Below are 18,828 nucleotides of genomic sequence, written 5' to 3'. Positions count from 1 at the left end.
GAGTTCCAAAGGAAACCGATCCCTGTCCATTTATTCACACATCTAGCAAGTCAGTATGAGTGGGTGTTAAGCAGTATAAAGGTATCTGGAAAACTCTCCTCTGGATGAGAAAGAAGTTCCATACATCTAAATGTTAATGCCATTTTTTCCCCCTAACACTAACCCAAGATTTGCTGCATTATGTAAATTTCTGCAGAAGGTGGATTGACAAGCTGCAGCTCTTTTTTCTGTGCCATCAATCTTGCTGTCTAGGCAGCTGCCAGTGCTTTGGCCAGTTCCACAGCCATAAGGGCTAAGTGTATGGAATTTGGCCTTGAGCACTCTCCATGACCCTTGCACTTGCATAGCCCCCATGGCTCCTGAGCATCCCTTATGGAAATAAATCCATTTCTGAATAGAAAACTTCATAATTCACCATAAGTAAGGCAGATGGAACAGAACAACTACCAGCAGCTCCAAAAGAAAAGTCCTCAAGAAAAGAAAAAGTAAAATAGTAGGATTTTTAAAAATTAAAAAAGGGGAAAAATGTCATTTTAAGTAGAAAATGAGGGCAGGAAGAGTGATGCAGGGGAAAAAAAAGCTGAACAGAGCAAGCACATGAACACAGCACATACCTGAGAGGTTACCTTATGGCCACCTAGGGCACATCTGCTCTATTCAGCAGTGACTGTGTAGGAAGATAAAAGGTTCAATGAGTGCCAGGAGCAAAGGAGGTTGATGAAAAGCCAGAGCAATGTGAGATACAAGCTGAGCTAAAGAGCCCCACGGGAGCAATAACTTGAGTTTAGTGCAGTCAGGAAGAGAAACAAAGATATATGGAAAAATAGGGATTAGGGGCACGGTCATGCCTGACTGCTGTCTTCCTGCAATGCACAAGCCTTGCAGCTCCTCCAGGCACCATTAGATGCCACTCTGCAGTACTCCTGAAGGAATCCAGTCATGTCCAGCACCTTCTGGCAGCTCCAAACGCTTAAGAAACCAAAGAATCAGCTCACCAAAGCTGTTTTAGTTACTTTTGTACATCTTCTGCCGCACCTTTAGCAACCTTCTTGGCAGCCAAGAAGCTCCAGGCCCAGTGCCATGCCAGGTAACATGCAGCTGGTGGCAGTGGACATTGCAAACAGCAATCACTACAGTTGGAGGTTCAGCAAGCAGGAGGGAAGGTTCAGGTCTATGCCTTGGCTAGACTAACACGAGGCTGACTTCTGACCCTGCCTGAGTGGAAAGATATCACCCACTGGCAGTCTGCTGTGGGTCACTGCTCTTCAGCTAGATTCTAGGCTGCTCTGACATCTAACACCAGATTTGCCTGCAGAGGAAACGCAACCAGATTTTGTCTGCCATCTCTTGATGCAGATCTGATCTCCCCTCCCAGACAGTACCCACAAACCCAACATATGATGCCACTCTGATAGACTTCTTAAAGGAAATTGACGGAACTCCATCTCCTTTCTGCTCTCTTCCTCTGTGGACAGCAACTTGCCTTGCATCTAAACCAAACTCATTGTGTTGATGGTACAGACTCACTGCTGCTTAGGGAAGGGCAATCTGATTAAAGATTTTGATGTATGATAATAGGAAGATTATCAGCAAGCGGGTAAATCATTTACATTCAAGGTCATACATGAAGTTGTGTCAAACTCAACAACTTGGAACACAAATGAGGCAGACATCAGGAGGAGCAGAAGGCTTGACTGTCTAGAAAAAGGCAAGACTTCAGAGGAAAAGATACAGCTTGCTTAGCACGTTGTCTGGTTTGACACTCAGAATGACCTCATCCCTTTCCTACTTTTCCTGGGCACTTTATTTTCTGCCCCAGCCTTTTGCTCGTTCCCTCTTCACTTGCGGCCCAAGAGCAAAAAGAGAGGAAGAACCTAATGACAGGATAGAGTGAATGTGTAAGGGAAAGAAAAGCAGAAAAGGTGGCACACAGACTTCATCAGGGCAGGACAAAGCATGGTAATGGGACCATCACAGAAGAGGTGACACACAGACTGCATCAGGGCAGGACAAAGCATGGTAATGGGACAATCACAGAAGAGGTGGCACACAGACTGCATCAGGGCAGGACAAAGCATGGTAATGGGACCATCATTCACTCATATGTGCCAATTCCCCTAGGCCCAGGACAAAAAGCAGCATTCATAGTTACTCCTATTGGATTTTCCAGCTGCCAATGAAGCCTGTCTAGCTGTAGCAGTGAAGATAGGGCCAGAATTCAGCTGTGGAAACAAAGCAGCTGAAGTATTTGAGGAGAGGAATATACATGGGGGAGAATGGGATATGGCAGGAAAGAAAATGTAATTTTGCTGTGCAGTATAAAAGGGGTGTGATTGACAAATGAGGTGTGAGTGCTGAATTCTGAGAGCATGTTGATATGACTGATGTGCATAGCAGTAAGCAACCAAAACTGCAGGCCAAGTTCCTGGATACAACGGGGATCCTAGGAAATCTCCCACTCCACAATCCTGTTCCACCTATGCCTCTTATCCAGGGAACAAAAGCATCCATGGGGGGATGATCAGGGGCTACACTGAAGTATTATTCCACTGGCAGCTGCTTTTCTTGCAACACCAGTAAAACTTTACAAAGTCTGTTAACTAGAGCTTACCAAGAATGATGACTCCAGGAAAGAAAGAACAAAAGAAAGAATGAAAGAATGACAGGAAGAAAGAAAAAAAGCCCCTACCCCCCCTCCAGCCCCCTCACCCAAAACAAACAAACCAAAACCCAGCACTAAAATCCCCCAACCCAATACACAGGTTCTCGGCAGGCAAAGTTCCACAAGCCTGTCTGCACATTCACAGCGCACACCTCCCCAGCCTGCCACAGACACCAACTCATCAGTTAGTACTGGAAAGTTTTCTTTCAGGTTTTGCTGACATGTGCAGGCTAACTGCTTGAGGTTGCCCACATGCAGAGAGCTCCCTTAGTCATAGCAGGCCTGAGTACAATTTGTCTCCTAGGTCAGACTGCTGAAGAGTTACTGAAGTTTCAGTGCCTTGGTCAGACTTTGCCTCTTCCATGCCCTGTCGCTTTGAGTTTCCACGTTGATTAAGGGTTATAAATGCTGATTTCCCCATGAAAGTCTGAACATACTTCCTGGGTCTGGATTTTTATACAAGCTCCAAACTGTCCTTTTGGCAAGGTCAGGCCAGGTTTTCCAAGAGGCTCAGTTTAAACAGGAAGCAGATGGTCAAATACCCTCCGGGCTCTGGAAATTAAATAAACTAGCTTTGGAGTCAGTTACCATTTTCAGAGCAGTCTGCCATCTACTGAAGTCCATTGACTTAACAGGAGCAGAACACAAAGAAAATGAATCTCTGCTAATACACTTCGTGACAGTTTGCCCAATAAATTCATGATTTAGTAACAGGTTCATTACTGCTGCAAATGGCAGATTGGGCTCTGGCAGAGTACTTACAGATAAGAGCAGGTTGTGAAGCTGCAGATAAAGGGAGAGGGCAGTAGTAGTTCCAAGAGCAGACTGGTACAGAGGGTTATCAATCTGTCAGCAAGGCAGGAACAGTATTCTGCCAGTGGTTCTCCATTCTTCAGTAAAAACTGGTGTGTGTTAGAATAGCCAGGTTTTCAGTACTACCCAACTTTGTGATCTAGTTCCATGACAGCTGCAGGAAACACACAGACATAGCTGTGCACTCCTGTGTTGTCACAGCTGTAATCCCATAACTGGGAGTTCAGTTTTCAGGGAAAGTAAAGAGGCAGCAGTGCTTTCAAAACTACAATTTAACCACAAGAACCAGCACTCCACCACATCTTGTAAGTTAAGCAAGGTTAGATCAGCACATGGAAAAAGAGATGACTGAAACAGAATTTATGTAATTAAGGATATTGTCACTCTACACTGCAGTCTTTTCCATGACCACAGTGGATGAGAGAAGGCTTTTGAGAGTTTCCCTGTTCTTGGAATTGTCTTGGTTAGTCTGGTATCTAGAGGGCCAGGATGAAAAATGCTGTTACTATCTAATACATTCATTATAGCTAGACACTGACACAGTCAAACACCAGACTCATTAAGTTTGTTATTTGATTCCTGCCATCTGCTGAGCCTCTTCTAAGAGGCTTGTTCACATCAATAGTAGAGGAAAGTGTTTCTAATGAGTCAAGTCCGGAGAAAACAAAGAGGCTTTGACTTAAATCACTCTACTGTCTTTTCTGTTTCACTGCAAGCGACTGTTATGGTTTCACTACATCCGCCTCAGCCACCAGTTGTTAATAAAAAACTGATATTAGCCAAATATTAATTTATAGCAAACTCTGCAACAGTCAACAAGTCACATTCATTATCATTGGAGAAATGGATTTGGGACCCACAGGACTGAACAAGAGAGCTCAATAAAACTAGAGGCTGTGAAGTAGGACAGACCAGACTCACTGCTAACATCCTCTGAGCTTTGCATGTGCGTGCATGGAGGAGGTGGCTATCTGCCCTCCAGAGGTTGCAGCCTGCAGAATCAAAGAAATAACTCCAACCAGTACAAACCAGTATGTATAATATCTATGAAATTGTTCAGGAAAACATATTAATATGCCCAAAACATTCTACAAGCAAATTGGGAGTGTCTTTCTCTGCCCACAGTGATGGACCCTAAGAACAGATGGCTATTTTTCAGACTGTGGCTACTGAGCTGGAATATATCACCATGAAAAACCAGGAAATAGGCTAAGTATCAGGAGATTTTCAGCCTTCATGTAGGCAAGCATTGAAGCACCAAAATATTTGTGGTTGCTTCTGCCTAATGAAAAGCAGCATGCTCTAAGGCAAAGCTGAAGAGCTGTCTGACGGGGGAAAAAAAACCCAAAAGTTCAAATCAAATGAGGTCATTCATGTGTGAATTACTTTAATAACTGAAATGAGACAGGAGAGTGCCCCGATCTGTTTTCATTGGATCAAAACCCCCAATCTTCTGCTAGAGGAAAAAGACAGTTACCCTTACTTAGAAAAATGCATTTTTGCAAAGCATAGTCATTCTTGACTCATACCTAAAGCTCTGTTTGCAGGAGGCAGTAAAGGGACAGTAAGGAAGATTTCTGTTGTTATAACTTACCTCTGACCCACCAGTGGTCAGAACATGCTACTGGGCTAAAGGGATCTCTGAGGAGGTGATTTTACTTTCATGATCTTTACCCAGGCTGCCATGGGGATTTCAGAGGCATTCAAATTTCCAAATTTGGCTGTAAACTTCAGACTGAAATCACCCCAGAAAACGTGATCTACGCTGCCCTGATTCATATTAGGTTCTCAGTTGTAATGAGGAGATTTTAGATAAGCCTGAAAATTCTCCAAGTTAGATTTGTTATTTTTGTAGATGAGGGCACATTTTCCACTCACACTTGGTATTTGTTATTAGCACTTGTACACTGATGAACCAGTTATATACCATTCTTAACAAAGAAGCCTCTCAGCCCTGCCTTCTATAAAGAGCTATTTCACAAGTCTTTAAGCACCTCTAGGTTTAAATAGCCTTGTTTAAACATCTTCTTCATTGCTTCTGAGAATAAAAGAATTAGATCAAACATGGAGAGTTGCATTTGCTAAAAGAGCAGATGAGAATACAGGCATTGCTGAAATATTGAGTCCATAAAGAAATATGAACATACTTTCTTGTATTTACATTCAGTATTTCTGTGTCATGTTTAAATCTAACTGGTACTGGAAATGTCCTTTGTGTTTTTTTCTATGTAGTAAACCACTTTCCACAAGTGTCATTTCTGTAAGTGAGAATTATTTTCAAACTTGACAATAGCCCTCAAATTAAGAGACTGAACTTCTACACATCAGTAATTTCCCCCTGTTAAACAGCTGTCATGGTAAGGGAAATCAGTCCCCAGGTTTCCCTGACCACAAATGCTTCTGAGACCTTGCTGTGGCATCTGTGTATTCTCCAGCAATCAGATGTGGAGCACTCAACAAGTTACTCACTATCCTCTCCTGTCTGGCATGGCAGAACTCTAGTAAGCACATGGTACGCAGGTGAATTCCTGGACAGCCAGAGGACAATACTGCAACCTTATGCCACAACGTTTGCCTTAGGCTAGTGACTACACTAGCATTTTCTAGTTACCCTGCATTGAGCACAGTAGTGGGCTGGGAACTCTAGTAAGATGTGACAATGAGATGCTTCGCTGCAGATGAGTTGGCAGCTGTTTTCACCCCTGCTGACAATACCCTCTGCTGAATGCAAAACAATTACTGATTTTATGAAACTGTCACGGATGCTACCTGGAAACCTTCAAAAACCAAGTTTTAATATTTAGAGCTCTATAAAGGATTGTGAGTAACTTAAGATTTAATTTGGCAGCTTGGAGTGTATTTAAAAATGTGAAGATGCAGCACAGAATCACAGAACATCAGAGGTTGGAAGGGACCTCCAGAGATGATCAAGACCAACTCCCCTGACAAAGCAGTATCCCTTAGGGTAGTCTACAAAGGAATGCATTCAGGCAGGTTTTGAAAGTCTCCAGAGAAAGAGACTCCACAACCTCTCTGGGCAGCCTGTTCCAGTGCTCCATCGCCCTCAGTGTACAGAAGTTTATTCTCATGTTGAGGTGGAACCTTCCATGTTCCAATTTGTAGTTACACTCCTTGTCTTATTGCTGCAGACCACCAAAAAGAGATTGGTCTCATCTACTTGAGACCCACCCCTCAGACATCATCTGTAAAGATGTTGATCAGATCTCCTCTCTTCTCCAGACTAAAGAGCCCCAGGTCTCTCAGTCTCTCTCCATAGGGGAGATGCTCAAGACTGCAAAGATGCAAAGACCAGGCCTGCTGAGTTGCATTTGCAGACCCTGGTTTGTATACCCTCTGCTGCTCTTCACCATGCAGAGAGGGACAGACTATCCAAGAGTACCCTGGTTTAAGAATCTCTCAGTATTTTGAACAAATTCATGCTACTGTATGAAAGAAATCAAATTATTAATTCCCTTATCTGCAGAACATGCAGAAACAGAGCCAAAAGGAGTTGCCAGAGGCCACACAGTCAACAGCAGAGGTCATTCCAGGACCCTGATAAGGATTTCTCTCGTACAGTACCTACAGAAACAAGTGCATTAAATAATTTGGCAAATATTTTAATATCAACTATTTTACAGGGCAGGAACTGCGTCACTTTGTGTGATTGCAAACTTCAGGCAAACAAAGGAATGTGTAATAATCAAATCTTTATAAGATTAAAACCTTACATTTCAGAAATGAATCATTTCTAAAACAAAGGCAAATGAGGAAGAGGAGGAAGGTCATGAATAGCTCACTGATAGACCAAAATCTTTTCCCATAAGCAAGATGCTGGGACATTGTGCAAAGATCTGTATGGAAAGATTTGTTTAATTTCTTACCCTCTAAAGCTGTCCCCCACCCCAGTCCACTGTGGAGAGCATGGAAAATTAACTTGCCCTAATTAAAACAAGCACAGCAAGTTGAGATTTATCAGTTGCATACATTGTGAATGTTTGTACAAGCACTTTTCAGCAGCAGTATAAAAATACTGTTGTGACTGCTGTACAGAGCCAAAGGCTGACAGACAGCATGACAGATTCCAATAGTTTCCAAGAGAATCCCAGAGTGTGATTACAGCAATTTCTTACCTGATAAGATAGCAAATTGCCTGTGGAGCTGCTCTATTATGTCCACTGCAACCAGCGGTCGTATCTCCTGCTGCATGATTTCATCTGTGCAAGTGAAAACAGAAATCTTCAGTAAGTTAATAAAACCTTAATGACATTTTTTTCCACCCTCTAAGAACCCAGCAAAACAAAAATGACACTCAAAGGAAAAGAGCCTGGCTTGACTATTGGTTCAGATTTATATGACTGCCACAGAGAAGCTTATGATACTTAGAGTCTCATCTTCAGTCTACTTACTTTATCTGTTGCCTCATTATTTCAGAGAGAGCTTTTCACAAACCAGCTCCAGCACATTTGCCAGGTTTGCTCAAGCTGACAGCCTGCTCCTTACTACTTCATGCTCCATATTAAGCCACTTCATTTGGCCTCTCACATAAAGCAGCTTTGAAACCATAAAGTCTATTTCAGATACAGTGCCATGTTCCGCCCAGAACTCCCTGGTTTCTGCCTGAGGACTTTGTGTAACCAACCAATCCAGAACAGTTTCCTTTGCTGATGCTTTTTCCGCTACAAGCAAATACATAGTCCAAGGAGGAAATAAGGGGCTGTGAGGCTTGCTCTTTAAAACAAAGCCTGTTCTTTTCAAGTAAACACTGGCAAGCAACTGGCAAAAAACTGCCACAATTTTTGTGCGTGATCTATTCAGTGACCAGCAACTACAACTTCACATTGAGCTGATTTGATCTTCCTGTAACAGGTGCACCCAATTCTTCTCCCCACTCTTCATTCCAGACTAGACCAGCAACATTTATGAGGGCATATTTGCCAGCTCACTGGCAGGATGAAGGTTCTGTTACAATAGCACCTGCGGTAATGAGGCCTTTAGCCACTGTACAGCTACAGAACAAGCATCAGTCCTGGCTCAGTGCAGCTTACCTCTAACTACCCAGACAACAGGTGGAAAGAAAGAAATTTGGGTTCAGATAGACCTCAGATCTGAGCACAGGCAGGTAGCTGCCCTATTTGAGCATCAAGATCTTCACTGATGTCAATGCAATGAAATGCCTTGGTGCACCCAATTTTAAACAAACTGTCCAGAAATAGAGAGGGAGGTCAGAGAGGTTAGAAATTGGCTTCTTTCTCCTGCATCCTAGTGTGCTGCCTGAAATACCTCCGTGTCTTGCTTTCAGATATCTTCTCTGATCCTTTCCAGAACTAGAGATTTTAGGTTATAAAAGACACAATGTCACTTGGAAAGTTTTTCTGTTCATTTTCAAACTCTTCACTAATGCCTTGAGAAACAGTAACTGAAAAGCTGTGCCATTTCCCTCTCCTAGACAGATGATGACAATCAATGTGGAAAGGTCTTACACAGAGTTTGGCTGATACAGAAAACAAGGCAGTAATTCCAAGCAATTAAAAAAAAAAGAAAAAGAGGGCTGATTCTGCATATTCTCTCTCTGAACTAATATGGGGAAAAGAAAAACTGGAATGAGTGATATTTTTGACTGGAGACCTTCTTTTCCACCCTATATATGCAGCCCATTATCAGCTTCTCTGATTCTTGACATTGCAGATGGCTAAGAGCAACATCACGGCCAGAGATTTTAGTTTCAGTGGTGTTGACAGTGCTTTCAATCTACTGCTTGGGTCATTCATGTGTATACACAGTTCCACAGAGTTAGCAGAGCTAAGATTTGGACAGACACTGGTTTATTTTCACTCTGAGCAGAGATACACTGTTCCAAGTAACCGGACTGAGGGTCTGCAGAACACTGTGCCACACAGTTACAGTCCAAGAGCACTGCCTATCAGTGTGTGCACTATGCTCATGTATTTAATGTGTGATTCCTAGTCACCAAATGTATTTTATACCACCTTTCTCATCACCTGAATGAAGCCCAGGAGTTGTCCAAGATCTGAGTCTGACTGGGTCAGGTACAGCATATATATACACATATGAGACCAATGTGACTCAGGATCTCAGGAAGTGGTGGGGGCTGTAGGTAGGGAAGAGAACTATTTGTTTCAAAAGTCATAATGGGACAACTTAGATTTCTGGCTTATTCTCTGCATCAAACCCTGAACGTTCAGTAGAGATCACAACACAGAAGAAGGTAGGTAGAGCCTTTGTAGGAAACCCACTGTATCTTCTCCCCATCCACTCCAACATACCAGAACTACGACAGTGAAAACTACATGCCAGAATAGCTTCACAACAGCATCTTACACGTAGATTCGTGACTTAATGTCCATATATGATCTTGTCAAAACACAAAAGTCAGTGGAAAAGTTATAGAAAGCTCACAAGCCTCAGGAGCATAACAACATCTTCTCCTGGTCTCTTCAGAGCAGTCCTTTCCTCTGATAGAAAGCTAAAGATCATATCAAAACATATGGAACACCTTGGCAACCTTGATTCAGGCATTTCCTAGCTTCTGTGTCTTTATTCTTGTGGTATTAACATTTTTTTTAATTGAAAAGGCCATTACACATAGCTTCTCAAATTAAAAATGGGAAAAGCTTTTCTGATCAAACAGTATCATAGGAAACAATACCAATCTCCCACATGTGTCACCAAAGTTGAATCTTTACACATGCCATGCAGCTCTACATTACCTGAGCTAACTGAGATTGCTGGGACAGTTAACATCTAAATAAAGATGTGGTACTAAAGGAGAGAAAAAAAAACCCTGCTCTTGGTTCTCTTCTTAAATCACTGTGAATTCAGTTCCTAGTAGAGACCAGTTACACTGCAAAAGAATTAGGCCTTACAGTATTGTTTCCCAAGGTTTTCTACCAAGGGGGAGAAAAAAAGCAATTACTGTAGCCATCTGTCTGACACAGCCTCTCCTCCCTCCAGATCTCTAGGGAGGCTGCCTGCAACTGTGCCATATCTTTAAGGGGAAAGCCATTCAGTCACACTTCATAATTCCTCTCTTGAACATGAAGCATTCCCCACACACAAACTTGCCTGTCTATTTTATTTCTTACCACAGCTGTATTCCAGCAGCAGGCCTGGAGCACAGCTCCCAGACTGCTACCTTCAGAGCTATGCCAACAGCAGATGATGATGAAAAGCTACAATGAACAGGATCTTGTTGCTTCCTCTCTTCAAGAAGAGGGAAAGTAGTTTACATGCTAATGACAACTAATGGTTTCCAATAGTGTTGAAAAGGTGACATGCTGGAGTGAAACATTGGACTGCACTGGGCAGATTGACACAGCAGTGCCTGTTGCTCCATAAAAGACAACCAGCCATAATAGGACACTGGGGTTTCTTTGTCTTTTAGTGACTGAATGATACAACTGCCTGGCCTTCTGCTGACTAGAGGAGGGGGTGCTTCAAACCTCAATCCAAAATCACACATCTTGGAAAAATGTGCTACAAATTTCCAGGGCAAAATTCTCTCAATGACAGCTGAATACGTAATTCAAGGGAGAGGAAGACAGCTGGGAGTGAAATAAAAGCTTTGGTAAAACTGCAAAGCCTTCTCCTACTCTGTGCAAAAGTGACCCTCACAACATTTTAAACAGATTGACAGCCTTGTGGGAAAATCTGACTGCTGATATGATGGAAAAGAGTCAGAAAGGGTTAAGCATAAGGCCAGAGATTTCATACCAAGAGCAGGGACATAGCATAACGTTATGTGTTCCTACTATTTAAAGCCTACCAAAAAGCAACACACAAGTGCTGAGTCTGAAAGTTGCAAAGCACCTGCAGTTCAAAAGCTCTCCCAAGTCCTTTACTTGCCACGAAGCACAATTAGATAGGAGTATAGCAGAGCTAAATTAGATTTCAAGAATTAAACACACTAAGGAGACAAATTTGCATATCTTCACTGATAAGGTTTAAGCAGGCTAAAGGATTAGAAAAATATTCTGTCCCACCAGAATTCCCAGTGTAAACCCATAAGCAAAATATTTCCCTTCCTGAAGGCTGAAAAGAGCTTCAAAGGTATTACCTCAGAGAAAGAAGTTTTTGGGTTTAGTTTCATTCTGTTAATTCTCTTCATTTATCTTTCTCACCATTTCTGACCTTCGTTTGCTTTTGGAAAAGATTTGTTTACTCTTTCAGCCCAGACAGAGAAATGGCAAGATCAAGATAGAAGGTGGCTGTGCTACAGCTTGTTTGCTTTAAAGAGGAACTAAAAACCCAGCTATAAGCAGAAAGGAAATCCCACCCTTTCTCTGATTCCTCTGCACATTCCCATCACCTTCTTTGGCTGTGGGTTTGGTTTTGGTTGGGGCTTTTATATTTGTTTGTTTGGGGTTTTGGGGGGATTTGTTTGTTGAGGAAAATGTCTTTAAAATGATTGGGTAAAAAGATCTGGAAAGAAAGTGACCATTAGCCAGTATTTTGATTTACTGTTAGTACATGCTACAAAAACACACTGGTGTGTACGAGATTATATCTATAGTCACACTTCAAGAACTTCCATAACTTCTTATTGTCAGGATGTACCTACCAGACATTGATGCACACATCCAAGAACACTCAATTAGTAATCCCCATAAAAAACTAAATAGTACAAACTCTTATAAAATTCTTAAAGCATGTACTCTCACTGTTTACACAGGATCACAGGATATTAGGGGTTGGAAAGGACCCAAGGAGATCATTGAGTCTAACCCCTCTGCCAGAGCAGGACCACACAATCTAGCACAGATCACAGAGGAACACATCCAGACAGGCCTTGAAAGCCTCCAGGGAAGGAGACTCTGGGGAGCCTGTTCCAGTGCTCTGTGACCCTTACAGTAAAGAAGTTTTCTCTTGTGTTGAAGTAGAACCTCTTGTACTGCAACTTACACCCATTGCTCCTTGTCCTATCACAGGGAGCAAGTGAGCAGAGCCTGTCCCACCTCTCCTGCCCAGCCCTCAGGTGTTTAAGAAAATTTAATAAATTCCCTCCCAGTCTTCTCTTCTCCAGACTAAAAAGCCCCAGGTGCCTCAGCTTCTCTTCATCAGGCAGTGCTCCAGTCTCCTGATAGCTTTCTGCTGGACCCTCTCAAGCAGATCCCTGTCCCTCTTAAACTGGGGAACCCAAAATTGAACTCAGTATTCAAGATGAGGTCTCACCAGCATGGAATAGAGGGGAAGGAGAACCTCCTTTGTTCAGTTTAGGTCACTTCATATCCCATTCTATTATGAAGGCATAATATTTCTGTATAATCGTAAGAGACAGATAAGAAATTAACAGCTCTTCACTACCCATTATGAACTACCCATAACCAGCAAAGAACTAAGGAAACACACCATGCCACGTCATTTGCTCAGCAAAATTAATTCAGTTTGGGGTTTTTGGAGATAGACCTTGCGTGAGGTGGAACTTCCTTACAGTGAGGGTGACAGAGCACTGGAACAGGCTACGCGAAGAGTTTGTGGAGTCTCCTTCTCTGGAGACTTTCAAAACCTGCCTGGATGCATTCTGGTGTGGACTACCCTAGCTTTGGCAGGGGGATTGGACTCAGTGATCTCTGGAGGTCACTTCCAACCTCTAATGTGCTGTGATTCTGTGATTTGATAGAGCACATGCTGAGAAATGACAGGAGGGATGTTACATTCTGCTTCCCACAAAGCAGAAACTTCCCTAATAACATTTATTAAAGGCCAAGGTGTAATCTTAGTGTCAGCTTCAAGAAATTAATCCAGATTTGCAGCAGCATGACACAGCCCCTTGCCTAGTCTCTCAGTAGTAAAATCTCCTTATTCATGTCTAATTTTTGCTAAAGGAAAATTAATTTCCCTTCTTCCCAAAACCTGTGCTTCACAACAATGCTGGCTTCCTAGAATACAAATTCCTGCTCAGAGAACAGAATGCAGCAGAAGAAGGTTTCACATTTCCACCCTGTCATGTTAAAATCCATCATGAATAACACAAACTGCATGTGGTGAACTGTGAAGGTAAAATACATTCACTGCAATACTTGGACACTAAGGTAATCAAGAGATACGACAGACTGTATGGCAGACTTCATTCCTCCCTCTCCAGAGCTTGCCAGCAGACAGTTCCACAGTTTCTAAGACAGTGTCTTAGAACAAATCCAGCCACTGGCTCTGCTCTGAGCTATTCCACCCAGTAAAACAATTTCAGAGCCTATTCATAAAATTTTTGAGGGACCACTTGGCTCAGGAGCTGAAGAACTGTTTTCTTGTTCACTCCTGAACAGAGGCCAGTTAGCTCAAAAATATTTCCCTGGTTACTGCCATTGGAGACAAACAGTGAGCCATAGCAGCCATCACTGCTGCCAGCAGCACTCAAATACATCGCAGTAACAGAACAAACACTGCTTACAGCTGACCTCTCTGTTTGAGAAGATCCATCCAGCCACCCCTCCAGCAGTCTTCTCCAAGCTGTCACCACTGTCTCAGATCAGATGTCCATCAGAAAGAGCCACAAAAACACACTGCAAAGACTCAAGCCTCCCCTTCAGAACCACACACACTCACAAGCATGTGTTCTCTTTTGTGTCACAGGCTAGCTTCTCTGCAGTCCCGCTGCATTCACAAGAGGCAGCGAGGAGGGATGGAGAGAGACGGACTCCTGTGGAAGCAGTTTTGGCTCTGACTAACGGTGAACCAAAGAGCTGAAGCTCTCCTGGAGGCGACTGCACAAATTGCTTAGTAACTGCTTCAATGCAAACCACAGCAGGGACCTCTGACATGCACCATACCCAGGCATTAACCCTCCCCAGGGTACAGCTGGCTTCTTCCTTGCCAGGGAACTCTCAGCTCAGACCCTTAGACACTTCAGAGGCATTCAGAGCTTATCACAAATAAAGGTACATCCCAACAAGAGACTTAACACATTCACTTGCTCAGACTAAGGCGTGGAAAGGGCTCTCATTAAAATAACTTTAAATAGTAGAGTATTCAGGGCCAAGGGAAACCAACAGCACTGCTGTGAATAGCTGTCTCGGAGCAGTCCCAGAGGCACACCCACACACCAAAGCATGGAACTGTTATTTAAAGACAAAGGGGAAGACTGCATGAGTCCTATGAATTGGTTGCAAACAGCTCTTGAACAGGGGAGTAACCAGATCATAGAATCATAGAATCAACCAGGTTGGAAGAGACCTCCAAGATCCTCCACTCCAACCTAGCATCCAGCCCTATCCAATCAACTAGACCATGGCACTAAGTGCCTCATCCAGTCTTTTCTTGAACACCTCCAGGGACGGCCACTTCACCACCTCCTCGGGGCAGCCCATTCCAATGGCAAATCACTCTCTCTGTGAAGTTCTACATAGCAACAAATAATTCAGGATAGATGTTTACCCAGTGCATGAAGAGAGCATGTGTTTTCACATTGGTATGCAATGATAGCATGACTTCCATAGCTTCTGAAGCCATATCAGGTCATCATTTTACCACTAGCTTTATTGATAAAATTGTCCCTTTGCCACCAGAAATCCCAGCAGTTCAGTAACTTCAGATTCAGGTCATTCCTTGCCTAGGGTACAGCAGAGCAGCAGTCCCCTAGGATTCCTGATGCAGTAGTAACATTATGTTTTTTAATGAGTGAAATCATTGGTCAGGCTGGAAAAAAAGACAAGCATTCATTTTATAGATAAGGAAACTGAGGCATAAGGAGTGGAATCCAGGTCACCAGCCAGCCTCAGTTTCCCCTAGCCGAGAAGATGAAAGATGTTCACACAGGCTAGTGGAGTGGATCTTTCCTGAGAATAACACACCTTGTGTCTCTATTCTTCCCCCATCAGCCAACCAACACAAATTATCATGACATTTATAGCACAGCATGAGTAAGCTAACAGCATTATATATGTAGTGACAGACAAATGTCAAATCGAAGTAAATCATCACTATGCCAGGTAGAAGATGCATATGAGAGCTTAAGACACCTGCAATGTTACAGACAGATGCTGCTAGGTGGATAAGACTAGGAGAGCAGCATGATGCACAGCACCGTTTTACGTTGCACTTTCTTTCTCTCAGGCCCTCCTAAAGTGCAAGCTCAGCAAATGCCTCTGCCAGCTGGAGCAAGCATGTGGTGTTATTCTGCTGCCTGTACTGATACAAGTGTCCACATGTAACAATTAAAATGTCTCCCATTCCAGACAGGTTTCGCTCTCAAGAGGGAAGGCTACGGCTGTGAGCGGACGACAATTCAGTTACGCACCGAGATTCAGCCGAAACCCAGCGGGACCCCACAGCAGGCAGCAGGGTCGGACCCCTGCAGAGCTCCCCGGGCAAGGTCTGGAGTCATGCACTGCCCTCTCCCGGGCAGCATTCGTAACCTTCGTGCAGGGGCTCTCGGAGCAGAGCTGGGAGAAGCTCAAGAGCGTTATGAACAAGCGTCACACGGGATGTTGAGCGGCTGACAAATGTGCGAGATGCTCTCTGAAAACCACTTCCACTCTGTGTGCAGAGACGCTGCAGAAGTAGCAGGTCTAGCTGAAGAAGAGTAAATGCTGCTCTGCAAGAGAACATGAACAGCTAACCTTATGCTGCATTCCTAAGGAAAGGAGAGGAATGAACTTAACATGGAAGAGGCACCAAGAAATTCCTCTCAGTCCACTGCATGCTCAAAGAAAAGCTCATCCCAAAGAAAAGCTTCGTCAAAGAAAAGCACTTTGTTTCATAAATTATATTTACAAGTGTCAGACATTTTTTCACCTGCATCATTAGTAAAGTTAATTTCAGTGTGCATCCATAAAATGTCTTTGATGACCTCAAAAGGTTTAGTTGTGTCCCTCTCAGTAGAACAGTATTTCATATTGTCCAAATATTGTCTTACTAGTGCACAGCATATGGAATGGAGTAACACTGATGTTTCAGATTTTGTTAGTGGTATTCATCTACACTACAAATAGAAGCTTACATTAAAATAATAATAATAAAAATCAGATCCTTGGAAAAACATTTTTCCCCCCCAAGGATCTGATCCTTAGTTGCTAGAATCAGACTCCACCTTCACTGCGATAACTTGTACATGACCCCACATGTTCAGTCTTCAAAAGCTTGACGAGGAATGGCTTGTACTCATTCTGCAACTCAAAGATCATCTTCTGATTTTTTCACTGCAAGACCAGGGAAGACCACTAGGTTCATTGTGTTTGACTTGCTGAACACACAAGAAGTTCATGGAAATTGGATTAAAGTAGCATTCTAGAAAGCACTTTAACCTTATGTTAAAGACCCCAGGCAACTGCAAATCCCATAGAGCTGGCCTATCACAAAGAAAATGGCTTGTTTTTGAAAGCACTTACTTTAATTTCCTGCCCAGTGATTCTTATTGTGGGTTTGACTTTAAAATTTAGTAATTGTCCTCTATTTCATTCTTTCTCTGGAAGATCTCCCTTCTTGAGACTAGTGGTAAAAAGTCAGGGGGAAATGGAAAAGAGTAACTGATTCCGTTACCATTTCCCATCTAAACTCATTTCTCCCTTACACTGGCAGATGATGACCTTACTAATTAACAGCATCCCAATTTCACTATCAGATCATCATTCATGTAGACCCACGCTCCTTAGAGGCCCCCACAGCAGCACAGTGTATCAAGGTGGTGACTCAAGAGTCTAGACAACTTGAACTCAGAAACCTCCAATTTAATGACACACAGGAACAGGTTCTGACCATGAACAAAGTACTGTTGCTGTGCAGAGCAAAGTTGCTGAGGCATCCTGGCTTAGAAAAAGGGGAAAACAAATAAAAGTTCGGTCAATAATTCTTGTCTGTTGCAAAAGCCTGGAGGATTCTAATTTTTTTTTCCCCTTGAGAAATGGAATGACCTAATAGGATCAGAATTTTGTGCAGTAAGACACCTGGCATAGTCCAAATATCCTTATACAGGAAACTAGGCTACCACAATCAAGCTTTTTTTTTAACCACACTTTTATACTTGAGCCCCAGTAATTCTAGTAAATAACATCCAGGTGGTGAAGGAGGAGTGTTCACAACTTTGACTCTCACTGACCAGGCTAATTCACAGCAAGATAATAAAGCAGCAGCAGCATGATTTGTACACAGATCAACATTTTAGCACAGCAGAGGAGTGTCTTTCAGCGGGGCAGAACTGCCTGAAACTGGAGAACAAATTCCATGGGAACAACTAAGAGGAGAGCTCTGCAGAGATGCTCTCCAACCTCCCAGTACATTCTGCACTGTTTTTCCCTGAAATCTTCTTCCCAAACAGTTTATACTACAATTTAGGCAATACAGAAAAAGCAAGCTGAGCTATTATCTTGTGGTAATAAGTCCCACAAGTTAACAAAACATTACCAATCACGGCAATCTGTCTATCCGTGTTTAATGTTTTTCCATTTCACTGAGTTTCTTGTTCTGGTGTTGTGGGAGGAAGGAGAAACCATAAATACCCAGAAGGCTTCTGTGATAACTTGTCCTCTGAGAATTAGTTCTCTTCATCTCCTCAGTACTACTTATCTCTCAAAACTCTTTTAAAGTGGAATGCAAGCCGTGCCTTCCCTATTTTCATCTCCAATCTCTGGACTTTTTCGATTAGGTAAGCAGGGGTCAATATTGCTCAAGAGCAGCAGAGCAGGCTGCATATCAATGGGAAAGGGTGAAAAGAGACAAGCATCCAAGACAAGACACCTCTACAGAAACCAGAGTATTTTATTTTAGCTATTTTGTTTGCAGTGGAAGTCAGCTGGAAAAAAACACTTGCACAAGTTCCCAAGGTAGCATTTTACATTGAAGAGAATGGATCCTGAATGCAAATAAACCAAGAAGGATTCTGAGCCATGCCTGAGGAGCCACTATGACTGAGTCTCAAGGTGGTCAGAAATATCTTCACCTCACACTTCAGATTTCAGCTTTCACATGAAACAGTTGCTCTCCCCAGTAACCAGCACCTTTGTGGAAAGATCAGCCACAAGGAAAGCATTTCTCTTTTATTTCACTATTGAAGGTGGAAACTCTCCAATAGGTCCAAGACCTTTCAGACTGAAATTATTCAGATGCAATTGTCTTCTGGAGATAGCACCAGAAAAGCAGTTTTCCTTCATTTTCCTTCATTTCCAATACTTCAGTCCCCTTTTCTCCTTGAACAGTTAGATCTGAACCACTTTTCATTTTCACCAGTAAGAGAGACATATCAGTAAGACAGAGAACAGGCACTCATGATTGCTGGGTAGCCAGAACTGTGGCATTCTTCTGCCCTACCAAATGACAAAATCAGAAGTACTCTGTTAATACAAGAGACAGGTCCCCATTCTACTGCCAAGGAAGATCTTCCTGGTTTTGCAGCAGCAAAGTCC

General features: G+C 42.8%; 1 protein-coding gene across 11 annotated transcripts in view; it reads right to left on the bottom strand.

Moving 5' to 3' along the window:
• MCF2L2 (MCF.2 cell line derived transforming sequence-like 2) overlaps positions 1-18,828 on the bottom strand; it is a 177,667-nt gene that overhangs the window by 133,608 nt on the left and 25,231 nt on the right. For all 11 annotated transcript variants that reach the window (XR_010307187.1, XR_010307186.1, XM_064165476.1 and 8 more), the window contains one exon: positions 7,609-7,692. Coding sequence is in view for 9 of the 11 variants with exons in the window: in XM_064165476.1 (XP_064021546.1) it covers positions 7,609-7,692 (84 nt within the window). In the remaining 2 variants the exon portion in view is untranslated. The remainder of the gene's footprint in view (positions 1-7,608; positions 7,693-18,828) is intronic.

Source organism: Pogoniulus pusillus, chromosome 26, assembly GCF_015220805.1.
Source record: "Pogoniulus pusillus isolate bPogPus1 chromosome 26, bPogPus1.pri, whole genome shotgun sequence".
NCBI lineage: Eukaryota > Metazoa > Chordata > Aves > Piciformes > Lybiidae > Pogoniulus > Pogoniulus pusillus.
This window is presented reverse-complemented; position numbering and strand designations above follow the sequence as displayed.